This window comes from Chelon labrosus (genome assembly GCF_963514085.1).
Source record: "Chelon labrosus genome assembly, chromosome: 10".
In the NCBI taxonomy this organism is placed as follows: Eukaryota; Metazoa; Chordata; class Actinopteri; order Mugiliformes; family Mugilidae; genus Chelon; species Chelon labrosus.
This window is the reverse complement of record NC_140360.1, coordinates 17,286,325-17,302,447: the sequence shown is the minus strand read 5'-3', so window position 1 is coordinate 17,302,447 and position 16,123 is coordinate 17,286,325. Positions and strand designations below refer to the sequence as shown.

At 41.3% G+C, this 16,123-nt stretch overlaps 1 protein-coding gene across 6 annotated transcripts; it reads right to left on the bottom strand.

Annotated features, from left to right (window-relative positions):
• Window positions 1-47: 47 nt before the first annotated feature.
• On the bottom strand, window positions 48-15,599 carry LOC311494205 (MYND-type zinc finger-containing chromatin reader ZMYND8-like). 6 transcript variants are annotated; one of them, XM_084553132.1, is made up of 21 exons: window positions 15,337-15,599; window positions 15,008-15,243; window positions 9,924-9,994; window positions 9,191-9,354; window positions 7,539-7,760; window positions 6,990-7,103; window positions 6,735-6,827; window positions 6,521-6,608; window positions 6,361-6,416; window positions 6,190-6,267; window positions 5,983-6,098; window positions 5,408-5,883; window positions 5,156-5,284; window positions 4,893-5,042; window positions 4,147-4,650; window positions 3,508-3,972; window positions 3,265-3,407; window positions 2,967-3,047; window positions 2,803-2,881; window positions 2,398-2,637; window positions 48-1,278 (listed from the first exon to the last, which is right to left on the bottom strand). In XM_084553132.1, exons 2-21 carry the CDS (start codon window positions 15,019-15,021, stop codon window positions 1,100-1,102), a joined length of 3,462 nt encoding a protein of 1,153 aa, XP_084409258.1. In that variant the 5' UTR covers window positions 15,022-15,243; window positions 15,337-15,599; the 3' UTR covers window positions 48-1,099. The 6 variants fall into 6 exon arrangements, with proteins under 6 accessions (XP_084409258.1, XP_084409257.1, XP_084409256.1 ...); XM_084553131.1 differs by having other exon boundaries at window positions 15,351-15,599; XM_084553130.1 differs by lacking the exons at window positions 15,008-15,243; window positions 15,337-15,599 and adding an exon at window positions 14,559-14,790.
• Window positions 15,600-16,123: the final 524 nt, after the last annotated feature.

Sequence of the window (16,123 nt, the reverse complement as noted above, 5' to 3'; positions counted from 1 at the left end):
GTATATACCAGGTTCTTTCCCCCATTCATTGATTCACAGCCAGTTGATTAGTGATTTGTGGTTATTTTTATTAAAGGACGTCTGACAAATTAAACAATTTAAGCACCGAACTTATAAGAGCAGTTTTATTTTTTCTTCACAATACCATTTATTGTATGTACAGTATGTAAACAAGAACGAGACACAAGCTCAAAACAGACATGCTTACAGGAAATAATATTCAGCCAAAATGCAGTTTCTATGTACATCTACCCAATCTGAACAGGACTTACATCACTTTTTTGGGTAAAACAGATCTTTCTCCGAGCAGGTCATTCACGTTATTAAGTAATTTATTTTGAAATAACTTTTTTTAGACACATAAAAAATGTGATTTCAATAAACATACTATAAAAAACATAACACTATAAATATTGTCCTGGTATCTTCTTACAAAAACTTTATACAGTTTAAATTTTTTTTTTAGTTATTTTTAATAAATTCGATATTTTTTTTTAATGTAGGCCTATACAATGTGGATCTACAATACAAAACTGGTATGAGACAGAAATGCCACCGTTGACGTGAAGAGTACATGGTTGAAACCTAGTTTTTAAACTTGCATTATTCGAACCACCTCATTGACATGAAGCATATATGATTTCAAACCAACGATTAAACTTGCATAACTCAAAATATCTCTGATGGCACCTTAATGAATGTGTATCAATGGTTGGTGGCTGTTTCTGTTTTGTCTCTCAATATGGAGAACAATCAACAAAATAAAACAGTCATGAAGTACTTAGAAGCAGCATTGAAAGTGATAAAATGTAGAAAATATTCTGTGGGTTGATACAATCATGATCAGAGCTGAAAAAGTAGTAACACAACTCTAACATATTCTACAGTATGAAAACATACAGACTCACATTTTTTTTCTCAAGACAGGCTACTGGTGAATCCACCTTTACACAGATGTGAAAACTGAGAATGGGGGTGAACTGAAAGATGTCCAGCAAACAGATGTACATATGTGATAGAATAAAACCTAGGTGATTTGTCACAGAGGCCTTTAAGCACCAAGTTTTGAGGCCGCAAACGTGTGCATGTAGTGTATTAATTAGGTCACAGTAACACCAGCACTGTCCTTGTTTTTGTCCATGTATGTGGGAGAGTTGCTTTTGTCTGATATGGATCCTGTGCCTGGAGGCAGTGTCTGTGTTGCAGGAGAAAGGCCGGATGATTTGGCTGATGGATCCGAGTTGGCTTCACCCTCTGGTTCCTGTTGTGATGCTGTGGCTGGTAGAAAAAAGCAAAGTATACCATGAGAACATGCACACTGTGTATACTGACTTGTATCTGCCTGCAGAACCTGCTTCCTGTTAAACAGGTTAGGTAAGGGCAGATGACTACAACTCACAATGGTGAGATTTGTATTATTACAGAATTGTTTTTTGGGGTCATTTTGCAGCTGAAGCTGAATGCAAGATAGCATGATTATCACCAGAGCAGAGAGGTTGAGTCTTAAATTTCAAGCATGATTATTACAGAGGGAAATTCTTTCAAATATCTAGTTTGAAGATTTGTTGTGAGTGTAGATCGAGTATTTTTCTTTTGAGTTGCAAATTTGAAAGGTAACAACCTCTATATTTAATATATTATCAAGTCACATTTTTGTTTCTAATAATAATAATAAAAAAAAATCTGGTAACATTTCTGATTAGTTAAAAGAATCATCCATCTTGGTAGATTATATGTTGCACATTTCACAACCCCTGTAAGAAAACTGATGTATCTGATCAGCATCCTTGCCATGAATCCTACGTACATGCTTTTGGGTCACAATACTTGATGAGCAGCTTCATCTGCAACAGGAAATGGCAGCACAACACACTGAAGAGCGGAGGTACTGAGCAAACATTGGCTGAAAGCAGCTCCCTCATCATAAGGTCCAAAACACTGCAGCCCTTATCATCACCCAAACTCCCTCCACGGACCATATCACCCCAGTTCTTCAGCAGCTCCACTGGCTTCCAATAAAATCCCACATTGAATACAAGATCCTGCTACTTACCTTCAAGGCCCTTCACAACCAAGCTCCATCATACCTATCTGGACTTCTCCAATTATACACACCCTCACGTACTCTCAGATCCTCCTCAGCCACTCAACTTATAGCACCACCTGCCCGGCTGTCTACCATGGGTTCTAGACCATTCAGTCGCTCAGGTCCATGCCTTTGGAACATTCTCCCACCTGACATTCAAAACATAGACTCTCTGACACATTTCAAACCCAGTCTCTGTTTCCGAGACCTTTGTATGACAGCTTAGTGTGCATTCATAAACATTGTCAGTATCTTTATCAAAGCAAGAGGCCCAAATTTTATCTGTATACTAATAAGAGTGTTTATATTACCTGATTGTGTGCAGGACTTCATGTGCTCTGGCCAGTGGGCTTGCTGGCAGGGATAATCACAGTAACTGGTATTCCAGCAGCAATAGAAGATGGCCTCCTTCCTGCAGTTAGCGCACCACTGTTTCTTTTTGGTCTCATCCACCGCCTGCTGCTTCTCCAACTCCATCTGCTTTTTCACCTCAGCCACCAGTCGTTCTCTTTCCTGCTCTAGGCTCTGCCTCATCTCTGCCATTGTCAGTTCTGCGTTTAAGTGAGACGGAAATAAATAACTTAAAAGTCATGTTTCATGTAAAAAAAATAAAAAAATGGAAACATCTTTATATGATATTCACGTAAAGACTGGATGAACAGTGCAAAAACTCTCAGAGATGTAGTAACAGACATGCCTGCAGGCTGAAAGCTTACCCAGATTATGTTTCATTTCTGACAGCTCTTGCTGATGCAGCCACTGGAGCTTCTCAATCTCTATCCTTAAACGTCGAATCTGTGGCAAAAATGCAGACTGATGAGAGTCACCAATAAGTAACATAAAGACATATTAATAAGCACTTATTTGAATGCCACTTTACCTCTGAAATTGTATTTCCTGATGTGCTTTTGGAAAGATCGTTGTAGATTTCAGTCATTGTCCCTTTTATTGTGTCCATAATCTGCAAAGTTTTGGGAAAAAGTACAAAGTTTTAACTACTTTTCAGTCAACAGAGCAGTAATTAAATTCATATTAAGTAAAATTTGTCCATGATTTATGTAATGATACATGTGGCCTCTTTCGTACAGTTTCTTACAGTATGTGACATACAATGCGCGATAATCAACGCGAAGTTATAATCTAGGCTTTAAATCACACGGCTGAGGATTCTAACTTACTTTGTTCGTGTATTTGGCTATATCTGCAGCTACGTCTGCTGAGACGGTCGGGATCTGCACATCTCCTGACGTATAAGAACTACCGGATGTAACCTGGGATGCTGTTGATGAGGACGCATTCTGAGACGGGTCTTTTTGTTGCCCTGCAGGAGGCAAAGGTAGGAAGTTTTTGAGGGAAATTATACATCTATAAATATATTAAGTTTCAGGTTGAGATGAATAATTATGCGAGTGTGTATATACCTTTGGCTGCTTGTCTGGTTTGATAGCGAGTACTTGAGGAGTTCTGCTGCTGCGACTGCAGCTGCTGTGGGCTGCGTGTCTGCCCCTGACTCTGGGCTTGTGTTGGCACAGCTGACTGCTCTCCGTGCTGCTGTTGCTGCCTCTGCACCTTCTGCATGTGCCATTTCTGAGAGGACGTTTGAAACTTGGTCGGATTCCACACCACTGCCCGCTGCACGGCCTGAGCTGTCTCTTTAGGCAGTAGGGGGCGCTGTTTCTTTACAGCTGTAGGTACTGGGGACGTTGTGGAGACAGGGGAGGGGGCACTGGTAGATGCGCTGGTAGTTGTGGTGGCACTGGTCTGACCAGAAGCTGCAGTGGAAACGAGGTTGAGTGCTGCTGTGATCGAAGGTTGCAAGGAGTCTTTGAGGTTGGAAGCTACTTCACGTACAGGTGCGACAGATGTAGCAGATGAAGGCAGTTTACCTGAGCAGAAAAAATATAAACTGTTCCTTAAGTGTGTGGCTTTCTACCAGAAAAAGACACCTTGGATACATAGATAAGAACACTTGGTGAATAAATAATGGTGTACTGAGAAGGCTTGTGAGAATGTGTGCTAGTATTAATGAGAACCACAGCAGAGAGTAGATAAGGCCTCACCTTCTAACTTGACAACAGTAGACTCTTTGAGAGTTTTGACACCAGAAGAGCCTTGGTCTCTTCTTGCCCTCTTTGAGTCTCGGCCTCCGTGTTCATCCCCCAGGTCAATCACCAGCTCCCGTTCAGAATCAGAGTCTTGCTCAGCAGCCGACGTCGTAGCAGCTGCTCGGCCCTCTTCTGAAGCTTTGGGCTTGTCAGTGAGGGGTTGAGATTGGGGCGTTCGAGGTTTGTCCTGGAGGTCCCTGTCTGGGCCATTGCTGCCCTGCTTCTCTTTAAGCAAAGGTTCAGGGGTGGCTTTGTCCCCAGTCCCTGCAACTCCCTCCTTACTCTCTCCCTCCGTGCTTGCTTTGGACACTTTCCTCTCTGCTTTGTCCTTGTCGTCCTGTACGGAGATCTTTGGCTTGTGTTCCTCATCACTGAGGTACTCACTGTCACTAGAGTCCGATTCCTCAGAATCACTGTGGTCCACATCTTTATACACATCATCGGAAATCTCATCAATTCCTGTGTAGAGAAATGTACATTCTTAGTCATATGTTTAACAGGTGTTACTGTTACATTGTCAGTGAGAAGCTGTCATAAGGGATTATGTTAAATTTTAAATGGCCAAAACAATTGAAATATTCTTGAATTTCTTGAAATCTTTTATTAGAGTAAGCACTACCAAGAGACAGCATGGCATGAAAGGTACAGGATGAGAACAGGATTGTGTCACAAAACATAGTACCAAGTGTTTGTTTATGTACCAAGTTGTGCTTTGCAGCTTTCAATAGTCTTGTCCAGACTCCTGACGGGTCTCTTTGGGGTAGAGAGGGCAGCTGGCACTCCCTGTTGTTGCTGTTTTTGCTGCACGGTCTCACTCAGCTCCTTCAGATCCATTTCAGCCTTTACTCGATCTGAAAAGGACAGGGAAGTGTTTAATTCAAGAACAAATTTATGGATTAGATGATTATGTGATGATTATTAGCCTTCAACATAAATACAGTATAATTGCGCTGTCGGCACCGACCCAGATTGAGATTGAGGATGCCGCCTGTTCCTGCATTCCTCTCCTGCTTGGGCACCAGTCCGGGGTTAAAGGGTTTCGGGCTACTTGTCACACTCCCTGCAGGACCCATCTTCCCAGAGACAGGAGAGGCTGTAATAAAAACAAAATAATAATAATGGAAGCTCAGTTATTTTGCTAAAAGGTTTTATTACGATATCTTAACAAGCCAACACTGCACTCATTGCACCCAGAGCAATGTAGACTTTTATTTACCAGTACAGTCCATAGATTCTTCTCCAGTGCTGTAGTGGAAGGCAGGATTCCTGCTGGCCTTTTCCATATCTTGCTCCCCATCAGACCCTGTGTGAACCGAGGAGTTTGTACTCATTGGAGACCGAGGCATGTCTGTCATAGAGACCCGTCGGCTCATACCACTGGGTGTAGAACTCTTACTGAGGACCATCTTAGGAGATGCTGTTATATCAAAGCTGAAGCGAAGTTTATCTGGTTTCTCTGTTTTGACTGTCCCAGCACTGGGGTTGGAGGGGTCCAGGAGCATCTGTAGCTGGTTGTTGGGTGTGTAGGGAGTGCGGAAGGGTGCGTAGTTAAAGACCCCAAATTTCTTGCGAATGTTTTCCACATAGACCTCCATCTCTTGCATGGCACTGTTGAAGATGCTTTTAGTTTTCTTCACAGAGAAAGGGATCTCTTTGGACATGAGGTAGCAGTTATTGATGGGTACCCAGGCCCTGTGTAGAGTGACAGCACAACGAATCATTTAACAAATTAGAACAAGGAGGAGTTTAGTCAAACAACTCAAATACAACCAGTACAACTAGTTATCTCACCTGTCATGTTGCCCAAAAAAGCGTGCATCTACTTGCCCATCTTTTTCACGAAGTGCTTTTGCTGGCCAGAAAGGAAAGCCCTTCAGCTTAGCCCAGACCAGGGGGTGAGGCTGACTCTATTGAAGACCAAGCAAAATAATAAAATATAGTGCTTCAAGGATTTAGAAAGCTTAAAGTGAATAAATTCAAGAAAACGTGAAGACCTACACATGGCTCACAGAACCAGTTGTCCCTTTTCTGGCATGCAGACAGGTAGCATTCTGGACACACCTCAATCTCATTCATCTGAAAATGTATATTAAATTACACAAAATAAATCCACAATTATGGCACATTTACAGAAATCTTGTCATCATTAAGTTAGCAAAGCTTATTTACCTCATGCTCACAGATCTTGACAATAACCTTCGCAGTTGCAGTTAATTTATGATTACCTGGAACAAAGTCACATGTTTTTTTTAATTTTTCTCTTGTACATTTGGAGAGGGGAAATATATATAATGAATAAATAATAAATATATATTTCAAAGTGGCCTACCTCCATTATAGATGATGCAGTTGTGTAAGATCCATTTCATATCAGCAAGAAAAGCTTCAGTGCAGCCGTACATTTTCTTTTTGACATTCTATCAAAAGTGAAAATATATGTTTATCCACTATTTTGAACATTTGGTAAGACTTTAAATTGTGTTTTTCTAATTGTCTATTCTCCTATTTTAATCTACACTTACAGCGGGAATAAATATTAGTACCTTCTCTAAAGTACACAAGTCCATGGGGTGGAAGATGTACTCTGCATAATCCGGGTGCTGTTCCAGAGAAACTGGCTTCTGAAAAGGCTCAGTCTGCTCGTTTCACACAAATATTACAAATAAGCAAACGGACGCATTAACCAAAAAATAAATAAATGTGCATGCCTTATTTCCTCAATGTATTTTCACAATTTTTGAATTAACGAAAAAAAAACAACACACACATTTGTAAATAAACTACACAAAACCCCTTACCCCGGGCTGTTTAATCTTTTGGAGTGCAAATTTCAGCAAATAGGAGAGCTGGTCTATTGTCAGCATTGTCATCGCCTTGCTCTGGGTTTCAATGCATTCAGCAACTGTTATTTTCTGAAAAAATAAATAAATAATGACATTAATGAATATTTTATTTAAATAAACACCAACTAAAAGAATTGAACATGGATGCTAGTTAGAAAACTTTGGGAAACTTTAGATTATCGTCTCTCTGATTGAGCTTCTATATAAAGAGAAATTTGTCACGGCAAACAAAAAAACTGTAATATATACTACTAAATAAATACGTAGGTTTAAACTTTTCTCTTCTAATATCTCGATTACAGTGTGAGCTTTTAGTCAGGCTTGCAGGGATGTCATGCCATGTGTCATGTGTCCAGCAAGTCATTTAATTTATTTGTTTCCTCCTTCCTGGCCAAAGCTGCTCATGGCACATAGTTTGACACCCCTTTCTGTCAACTAAGCAAGCTTGTGTCTCGTAGTAATTTGTGCACACCGACACAAATACATATGTCTTCAACGAGATACCTCACACTCTGGACAGAACCAGTCGCCCTCGGGCTCGGCTGGTAGTTTGAGGCACTTGGCGTGGTACACCCTGGGGCAGAGCTCACAGCAGAGCACCTGGCCCTCGCGGTGGCACAGCCAGCAGTAGAAGTCATTCCTGCCGTCCTGCGGTACAACATCAACAGGGTCTGTGGTGAGTGCTGGCTGCTTCATATAGTAAAAGGGACCATGTCTTAGCTCTGACTGAAATGCAGGCAAGAGAAACAGGGGGGCAGGTTTCAAAAAACACGCAGGAACACAAAAAGGTGCAATGCAACAGAAACAAGGCAGCAGTAAGGTGGGATAAGCAGGGTGAGCAGCTAATAAACACAATAAGTCCAACATAAAATAGTTGTTAAGCAAATGAGTAAATTATCTGAACATCTAATAAAGTGACAGTTTAAACTGAAAACTAACCCAACAGGTTCTAGGGTGTGAGCGTTAAGCATGGGCCATCTTTCACCTGAGAGTAAACACAATGCATGATGTGGTTCTCTGGTAGGAACACAACTACTATCTTACTGATGCTACGTTACAAGGTGAATAGAGGCCAACTCATTTGTTTTCACAGCTCAATATAATGTGTCCCAGTACAAATCATCTGAAGATTTGTGTTTGGTGATTTTTAATTCTAGTGGTAAAATTCAAGTGCTACTTATTTGACCTTTCCCAGAGAACCAATGCATGTCTTCTAATGCTACCACAAAGATATAAAGTATGTTTAAGTCAAATACCTGTCAACATAGTACACCATGGCTAAAATTATCTTTCAATATCATGCAACAAAAGGTACTCAATGGAATCACTCGGTGCTACATTAATCCAGCAAGCAAACAATTACCACAATGCTAAAAACCTGAATACAACCAAACTGAACACAAATGACAACTGGTGAATGATGTCACATTTTAGTAAACACAAACACAAAAAGTGTCAAAAAAGAAATTAGTGTGCATTAGTGACTAAGCTCCAAATATACACAAGAAATCTACTCTCCACTGCCACTGCTGGTTACACTGTTAGAGGTTGGTGCATTTTTAGGCTACCAGCACACAGTCATGGTCCACATTGGTGTATTCTCATGAGAAATTTGGCAAATCTTAACTAAAGAAGAAGCCCAGTTTCTCCAGGCAAATGTGTTCAGCATCACTTTCTAGCATCTTTCTAGTTGTGTAGCTAGACAAGCACCACCAGCATACCCTGTCACAACCGGGATCAAACTGCCTCAGAAACACTGTCCATCTCCAGCTTCCTGATGCTAGGTTGGTGGGGGCTCCGTCAGACTATTTCTTTCCAGAACAACAATAATTACAAGTGATCTTCTGTGTTTGATCTTTATGCAACTATCTATAAAACTCAACTGTACTAACACTATGAATGCTTTCCATGAGAGACTCTGAAAATGTCCATTATTCCCTCCCTCTGGTCGACTAGAAACACATTTGTTCCAATGTGATTAAACAACGCCTCATATGAACTAGTTATTTTCAGGTGTAATCCTTGGTGCCCTTGATGATTTGTAACTGTTTAGTGCTCATTCAATGTGATGAATTGATTTGGAATATAATCTTAATTAAAAGGAACAGTTTTTGAGAACTGGTCAGATTGTGAAATGGGCATAACTGTGCCCTTACCTGGTCCTTGTTGTTATAGCTTACAGCCCCTGGCTTCTTCTTTTTCTTGAGAGGGCTTGGGGAGGTGTCTGAGGGAGAGTGTCCATTGGGGGAATGGGTGGGACTTGAGACCTTTCTCTTCTGTGGTACTGCCGATCGTTCGGCTGACCCTGGTGGATCAGGGACTGGGTGCATTAAGAAAATCAGGTTTACCACACAACAAGGAGGCAAGCTTAGTTTGTTCACTGCACTAGGTTCCAACACATTATAAAAGATTAAGATTAAAAGACGTGCTATGGCAGTAATTCATCTTACCTTCATTAAATAATTAAGGAAAAAAACAGCTATATTACGTCATTCTCATCATCTCTCATCATCGAAGCCCAGTGAGAAACCAAGGGAGGAAGTGTACTTTGAATTAAATTAGTTTCAGCTGAGCAATTCAGCTTTTAGTATTTGTAAGCATGATAGTATTTACATCGTCAGCTAAAAGCAAAAAAAATAATTATTGAAGATACTGCTTATTCATATCAAATTACCATTTGACTGTAACAAACGGCTAGATGGCTTCCTCTACCCACAACACAAACAAGCAGACCGTCAGCCATAATGGATTATATTTGTTATAAGAGGACAACAAATTGTATTAGACTCTGCTCTCAAAACATACAGTAAACAATCACCACATGCTGTGATATAAAGCTGTCTAAGAGGTTTGCCTCCTATTGTGAGGTACTCGGCCTTAGAGACTTACCTTTGGATCGCACTGATGCATCCATCCCCTCTATCACATCAGACTCCGTCTTTATCTCCTCCTCAGCCAGACTGCAGAGCACCGAACGAGAGCAAACAGAAACACAGAAAGAGAGGCAAACACAAAGTCAGAAACGGTGTTCTGAAACCACATCAGCATAACAGTAAACAAGTGGAACACCACCTAAGGCACCCGGGTCCCCGAGGACCTGTCAATAGGGACTCTGCTGGTTTCCATTGTTATTGTTTTCATTTGATTTCACCACATCTCTGACTTTGTGGTATGAAGTTCGGATCCTTTCCATATTATCTGTGGCAATCGAAGCCTGAAAATGTTCTTTATGTTCCAAGGGAGAGAATGGCAACAATCGCCATGGCAACACTCCTCTCCACCAAGCACAAGTTGATATTCACAGCAACACATAGGGCCATTTAGCTAACACTACCCTGCACCTCCGTCCTCCAGGAGACGTTACAGATTTCACTCCAACGTAGTCCTTATCTTTGCACCGACTGTGGTTTGTTTATGATAAACGGTGAATAGACCTATTGTAACAGGAAACCCAAGCCAGAGGGAGTTGGTCTATACCACTGAAGGGACAGGCTCTCATGGCGATTGTTAGTATATGTCTCAAGCCCCTTCAGTAACAACCACATACCCCCGAAGGATTTGGACCCATTCTTAGAGACCGGTGGCAAGAAATTCACCTAATAAATTTATAACCGTGTGAAAATGTTTAAATCTGCTTTGCAAGTCTCGACCAAATATACTATATTGAGGATATAGTCACATAATTGTAGAGTTTTTGACATTTGTGTTCCTCAAATCAGCCTCTTCTGCTTCTGCTTTTACAAACTGACGTACATTAATACATCAATTTATTATAAATCAATCACAGAATATAACATACATGTAGAAGTGGCAAAGCCGGGTTTCCAAGGTCTCTACTCTTTAACTCCTGCAAAGCATCTAATTTCCTTTGAGGGAAAAAAAGGATGAGAATAAAAGAGGTCGGCAATAAATGAAGGTCTTTGAGAGTTTGGCTCCTCCTTTGTCAGAGCAACAGAGGGCCTAGTTCCAAGGATGTAGCCTTTATTCACGAGCCCAGAGAAGAAAACCCTCCCAAGGACCCCTGACAGGTCACACACTTGACCAGTTCGTAGCTCTGGCTGCGTCTCTGGTTTCCAGCTAGGATGACGGGTTTTCAGGCTCCAACTCAAAGGTCAACCGCATTTGTGGGATAAGCTTTTTTTTTTTTCCCTCCACCTCTGAAACTAAAGGAATGCTCTCCACGTCCCCTCCTCCATCCTTAAAGAGACATTCCTCACAAAGTTGATCAAATGTCAGTTCGCTGACAGGCATAGGAAGGTTAAAATGCATAACCTGATGGGTTTCATGAATAAGCTGACAACTGTAAAAGAGGTTAGATGTGATCACATCAGCTACTAAACCTGTGCTCATTTAAACGTCAAGTCACAATCACTGTTTCCTCCACAGTCCAGAGGTTTAACAATGATTAAATCCCTTTATTCACACAATACCCAGCACGGTTTCCAAAACTGTAGCTCACAGTAATCAAGACTTTGTAAACACACTCCTCTGTTCCTTCAGACCTTCGATGTTGCAATCACAGCATATCAAACTGAAACTTCAGAGAATAAAAACATAACTGGCATTGTCTGAAAAATGACAAGCATGGACTGAGCAGAGGTTCCTCAAAAATATGGCACATGGGTATCTTGTTTCAGCTTGCCAACCGTCTCACATGCACACAGACACACACGCCCCAACCCCTCCGGGGCCTTCCTGTTCCGGACTGAGTGAACAAACGAGGCCCACATGAAAGTAAGAAAGCGTTAGCCAAGTCACTCGGCTACGTGTAACAGAGCCCTGAAAAGAGAGAACATTCGCCATCACCAGGCAGCCCATAGCTGCTGAACAAACCCTATTATATACATACTTAACGCCAATGGCAAGACACTGCAGCAGCTACCAGGACGACAGAATGACCAGTAGTACAAAGGTATGATTATCCAAAGAGCTTTCTCAGATCAGGAGCTATGATCCACAAGGAGCAAATAAATCCAGATATAATCCAGAAAGACCAGGTTCAAGAAAACACAGAATTCCCCTCTGCAAGTATTGTAGTACCTGATAAGAGAAAAAGGAAACAACACTGAGTCAATGCCTTAAGATTCCACTCCTGTGAGAGACGAGCAGGGTTCTCTCGTCACAGAAAATGGAGGCCACAGCTTGCTCCCCTCCCCCCTCTCCCCCATCCCCCACTCCGAGGCTCAGACTCAGGCACTGGCACATCCATGCAGAAGGACCAGAGAGAGATCTGTGGAGATTACAGTCCAACATTAAAAAACAAACAAAAAAAAATAAAAATATGTCTATGTCAAGGCAGACCTTCACGGACAGTCACAGAGAGGAGAAACGCACACAAGGAGATACGGGAAATCCAGCAAAGTGAGGAGCACTCATCCGTTTTGTTTTTTTTTTCTGCAATCTTGGCTTCCCTCCTTTCCTGTGAATGCTGCTGTCATAGTATAATTAGATTCAATTTTCAAGAAAGGGAATACACACTGTAAAACCCAGTAAGATCCTGGCAAAGCTATTATCTATATGCAAAAGAACAGGCATTTTTTCTTTTTTTACACATCAAATGGGCAAATACGTGTCGTATGACTCCATTTGGAAAAAGCCATTCATTGCAAACATCAGACTCCACTGAAGCTGCCATTGAAAACAGCTGGCATTAGTACCATTGACTGAAAAAACATCCTACTCAGTCTGTGACACAGAACCCCACAGAGATTATTAGGTTTTGTAGTGTTGCGAGATGCAATCAGATTTCACAAGACTCCCACATGCAGATAAATGAAGAAATGCATACTATAAACATGTGCTTTTCCTGAGATCAACAAAATACACATGACGTGGTTACATTTCACAAATAAAAAAATTACAAGCTTGCCCAAGCACATCTCCCAACAATTAATCAGACATAAAAGTATGCTATTAATATACACAGTAAAAGAAAGATTTGACCTGGATTTTATATAAGGCTGAAAAGGGCGAATCAAAGATGGCTGTGGAATTTTCCAGAAGGCCCTTGCTCTCCCTGCTGCTCTCCCTCTGATTGTCAATCTTTAACCTCAACTGCAGCTGCAATTGGCTGGAGGGCCAACAGGGTGGAACATTATTGGTCGGCTGTGCTGTGCCACACAGATCGCAGTGTGCAGGCTCCCCTCTTCCTCTTAAAAAGCATTTTTGCTGCAATGCAGAGATTTCCCCCTGCATTAGACGTTTTTATTTTCTTTCAGTTTAGCTTGCTCTTCTTGATTATGACAGCAAAAACCAGGGGGGATTTTAAAAAGGGCCTTTTGGGGGGATTATATTCGTGGCTGTGGTGCATAACTCAGTGGCTGTCATATGCACCCTCTGTTACCGTGTTTATAGGCTACGCTGCCTCAAAAAAAAGGCCCAGATAATTTGTTCCAGACACCAAAGCATCAAGCATTGCTGACATATCAAACTATTAGTGTAACCTTTTTATTTCACACCCACACGGGTGAGGAAGCAAAAGTTAAGCTTTGGTTTTGCTTTTAGAGCTGAACAAAATGCAGATTATAACAACATTACTATCTTACGTCTGTTGTGTAGATAAAAATGCCTAGTGTCAGGCCACAAGAGAAAGAAATCATTCTTTGTTTCCCCCACGCAGTTGACACTGCTAAAATGGTGCAACATGATGTAACACTGCGTACGGTGTGTCTGTGTCATGGAGAAGATCCTATGACATGTTGTTTCCATATTAGAAACAAGAATCTGTAACTTGTTTTCATGTATGTATTTAAGGATTTTTCTTTCCTTATTGTAGTTTTAGATTTTTTTCAACTGTATTTCATTCTAAATAAAATGCAGAAACATGCTACACAGATAAACCTGCCTTGATTTTTTTTTGGTTTCTTAAACACAATCTAGACTGAAAATATGCAAAACCTATTGTTTTACATACGTTTCTTTCATATTTCTGTTCTGTGAGGAAAAACATGAAAGGACACAGAGGAACAAAAAAAAAAACAGTTGATACGAAACAAAGCCTGTTAAATACCCGTCATGTAAAATATGCTGTAAAGCCTTGTGTCGTTTCTTGATCCTGCTGTCTGATCTGCGAAGAGAAGGCTAAAGTTCTCCCAAGAGCTCCCTCAACACAAAATGTCCACTGTTTGTGTGAGAGTGAAGGAAGCAGTTTCACAATAGTACTGTGGAGTCAAAGCAGCCAGGGGCAGTAAACTCAGGGCCTATGACTCTCAGTAGAAATAACCAGAGTTTTAGCATATTATTTCTAAAGAGAAGACTGGGAAAACCTGCAGAGGACTGCCCTCTAACAAAAGGGCTGTTTATTGAGGGCTCATCCTCTGACTACTGTGTACTAACTATCTTAAATGTATATGAACTCATTCAGTTTTCAGTTTCTATTTTATTTTATGTGTATAAAAATATGTAAACTAGTAATGAGTTGTACCCTGCACTCTCTATCATCTTAACAAGCGCATCTGTTGCCCCCTGCGTCTATTCCCCGGCCTGGCATGACACAAGAAAACAGTACCGAGCCAATCCACTTACAAAGGGTACATAATAACCCCCTTCCTCCTCCTCGTCCATTGCCCATCCCCCATTCTTTCTCTGCCAGGCTGCAACACAAGACTGCCACAGAAAAGGAGATGTGGGTGCCATTTTTAAATCCAACTCTCTTTTGCATTATAAAAAAGGAAAAGGATTTGCCATGGTCCACTCTGCCTCCTGTATGGCAGCCTGGTTGTCTGGGGCACCCATGTGACCCTGAGACATAGAGAGAGAGCAAGGGTGAGAGTCGTTACCCAACCCCCCACCCTCAGCGCTGTGGAGCACAGAGGCCTGGCGAGGCCTCCAATCCACCCCAGCTCCTCCTCCTTCTGCACACTAAACTGACTTTAAGGTGTGCACATTCATCATTATAACCCAATAGTCACCACAACAACAAGAAGGAAGCCATGTTGGTATCAGAAGGCTGAAATAAAAAAGACAGAGCTTACCTCTGTGGATGCATGGCTGCCTGACACACTGTTATGTCAACACTTATAAAACATGGAGGACACTCTCAGCCCTCAGCCGGGGAAGGCTCCGCTCTTCAGGCAAGGCGATCAGGCCCCAGTGATGTTAGCCAGATCCTGACTGGTCGCTTTCCTCGCAGGCAAGATACAAGGCCGCGCCTGATTGGCCGAAATGTTTCCTGAGTAATTATCTTTGTTCAGTGCAGGCAGGGGCAGCACTGTGAGAGTCAGAGACAGGGGAAGAAAAATAAGCACAGAGCTAGGTCTCAAAACACAAAATAATGTGGTTAACGTGAGTATATCTGACATACAAACCGCATTTTACAATGTTTTGAAGCTTCCAGGTGTAGAATCTGACGGTAGATGTCTCAGCTGAAGTCTCTAGAAGTGGAAATGGCAGCATGTAGAGTGCTGGGAGCAGGACACCATGGCTTCTCTGTACAAGCCTCCATTTTTTATGTGGAGAGGGCCTTTGTTTAAACTCCTCCCTCCCTCTTGGCCGCTTCAGAGAAGAGAGAGGCAGCAGCTCTTTACATATTTTAGTAAAAATCTGATTATTACGCAGCTAAACCGACAAACTACATACGTAAATACACTGTGTTGAAAATGAATTTAAAGAAGATGGGAGTATTGAGGAAACCATTTCATGCAATTCTTTACCGTTGTTACAGTTATAACCTTGACGTGTATTATTATGGGCCAGTGACAGTAGTTGTAACCCAAACAAGCCAGTAAATGCCGGTGTTTAGCTAACTGTAATCTAAATAAAATAAAATAAAATAAAACATGCATTCATAAAAGGGAACACTGAAACTGGATACTGAATAGGTAACAGTGTTGTAACAATGATTAAACATTAAACTGGATAATATTTTTACAGTCCTGTCTGACCTTCAGCAGCACATTTAGACATAGCGTGTTCAGAGAAAGACAAAGTAATGTAATGATAATACCATCCTAAAATATGTAAAACATTACCCTATTGCAAGGACTGTATCATTTTAGTCGGCTCACTGGGTCATTTGTGACGTATGTTGTGTGTATTTTTTTTTTCATTCATTCATTTTTCTTTTAGTCCTTCCTAGATGTACAGTGGGT

Coding starts and splice junctions, on each gene's coding strand:
- LOC311494205 (XM_084553130.1), bottom strand. CDS start 14,611: ATGGGGGATGGGCAATGGACGAGGAGGAGGAAGGGGGTTATTATGTAC. Junction 6,099..6,189: donor ACTGGTTCTGTGAGCCATGT/GTAGGTCTTCAC, acceptor GGTCTTCAATAG/AGTCAGCCTCACCCCCTGGT. Junction 1,279..2,397: donor GAAGTCCTGCACACAATCAG/GTAATATAAACA, acceptor TTTTTCTACCAG/CCACAGCATCACAACAGGAA.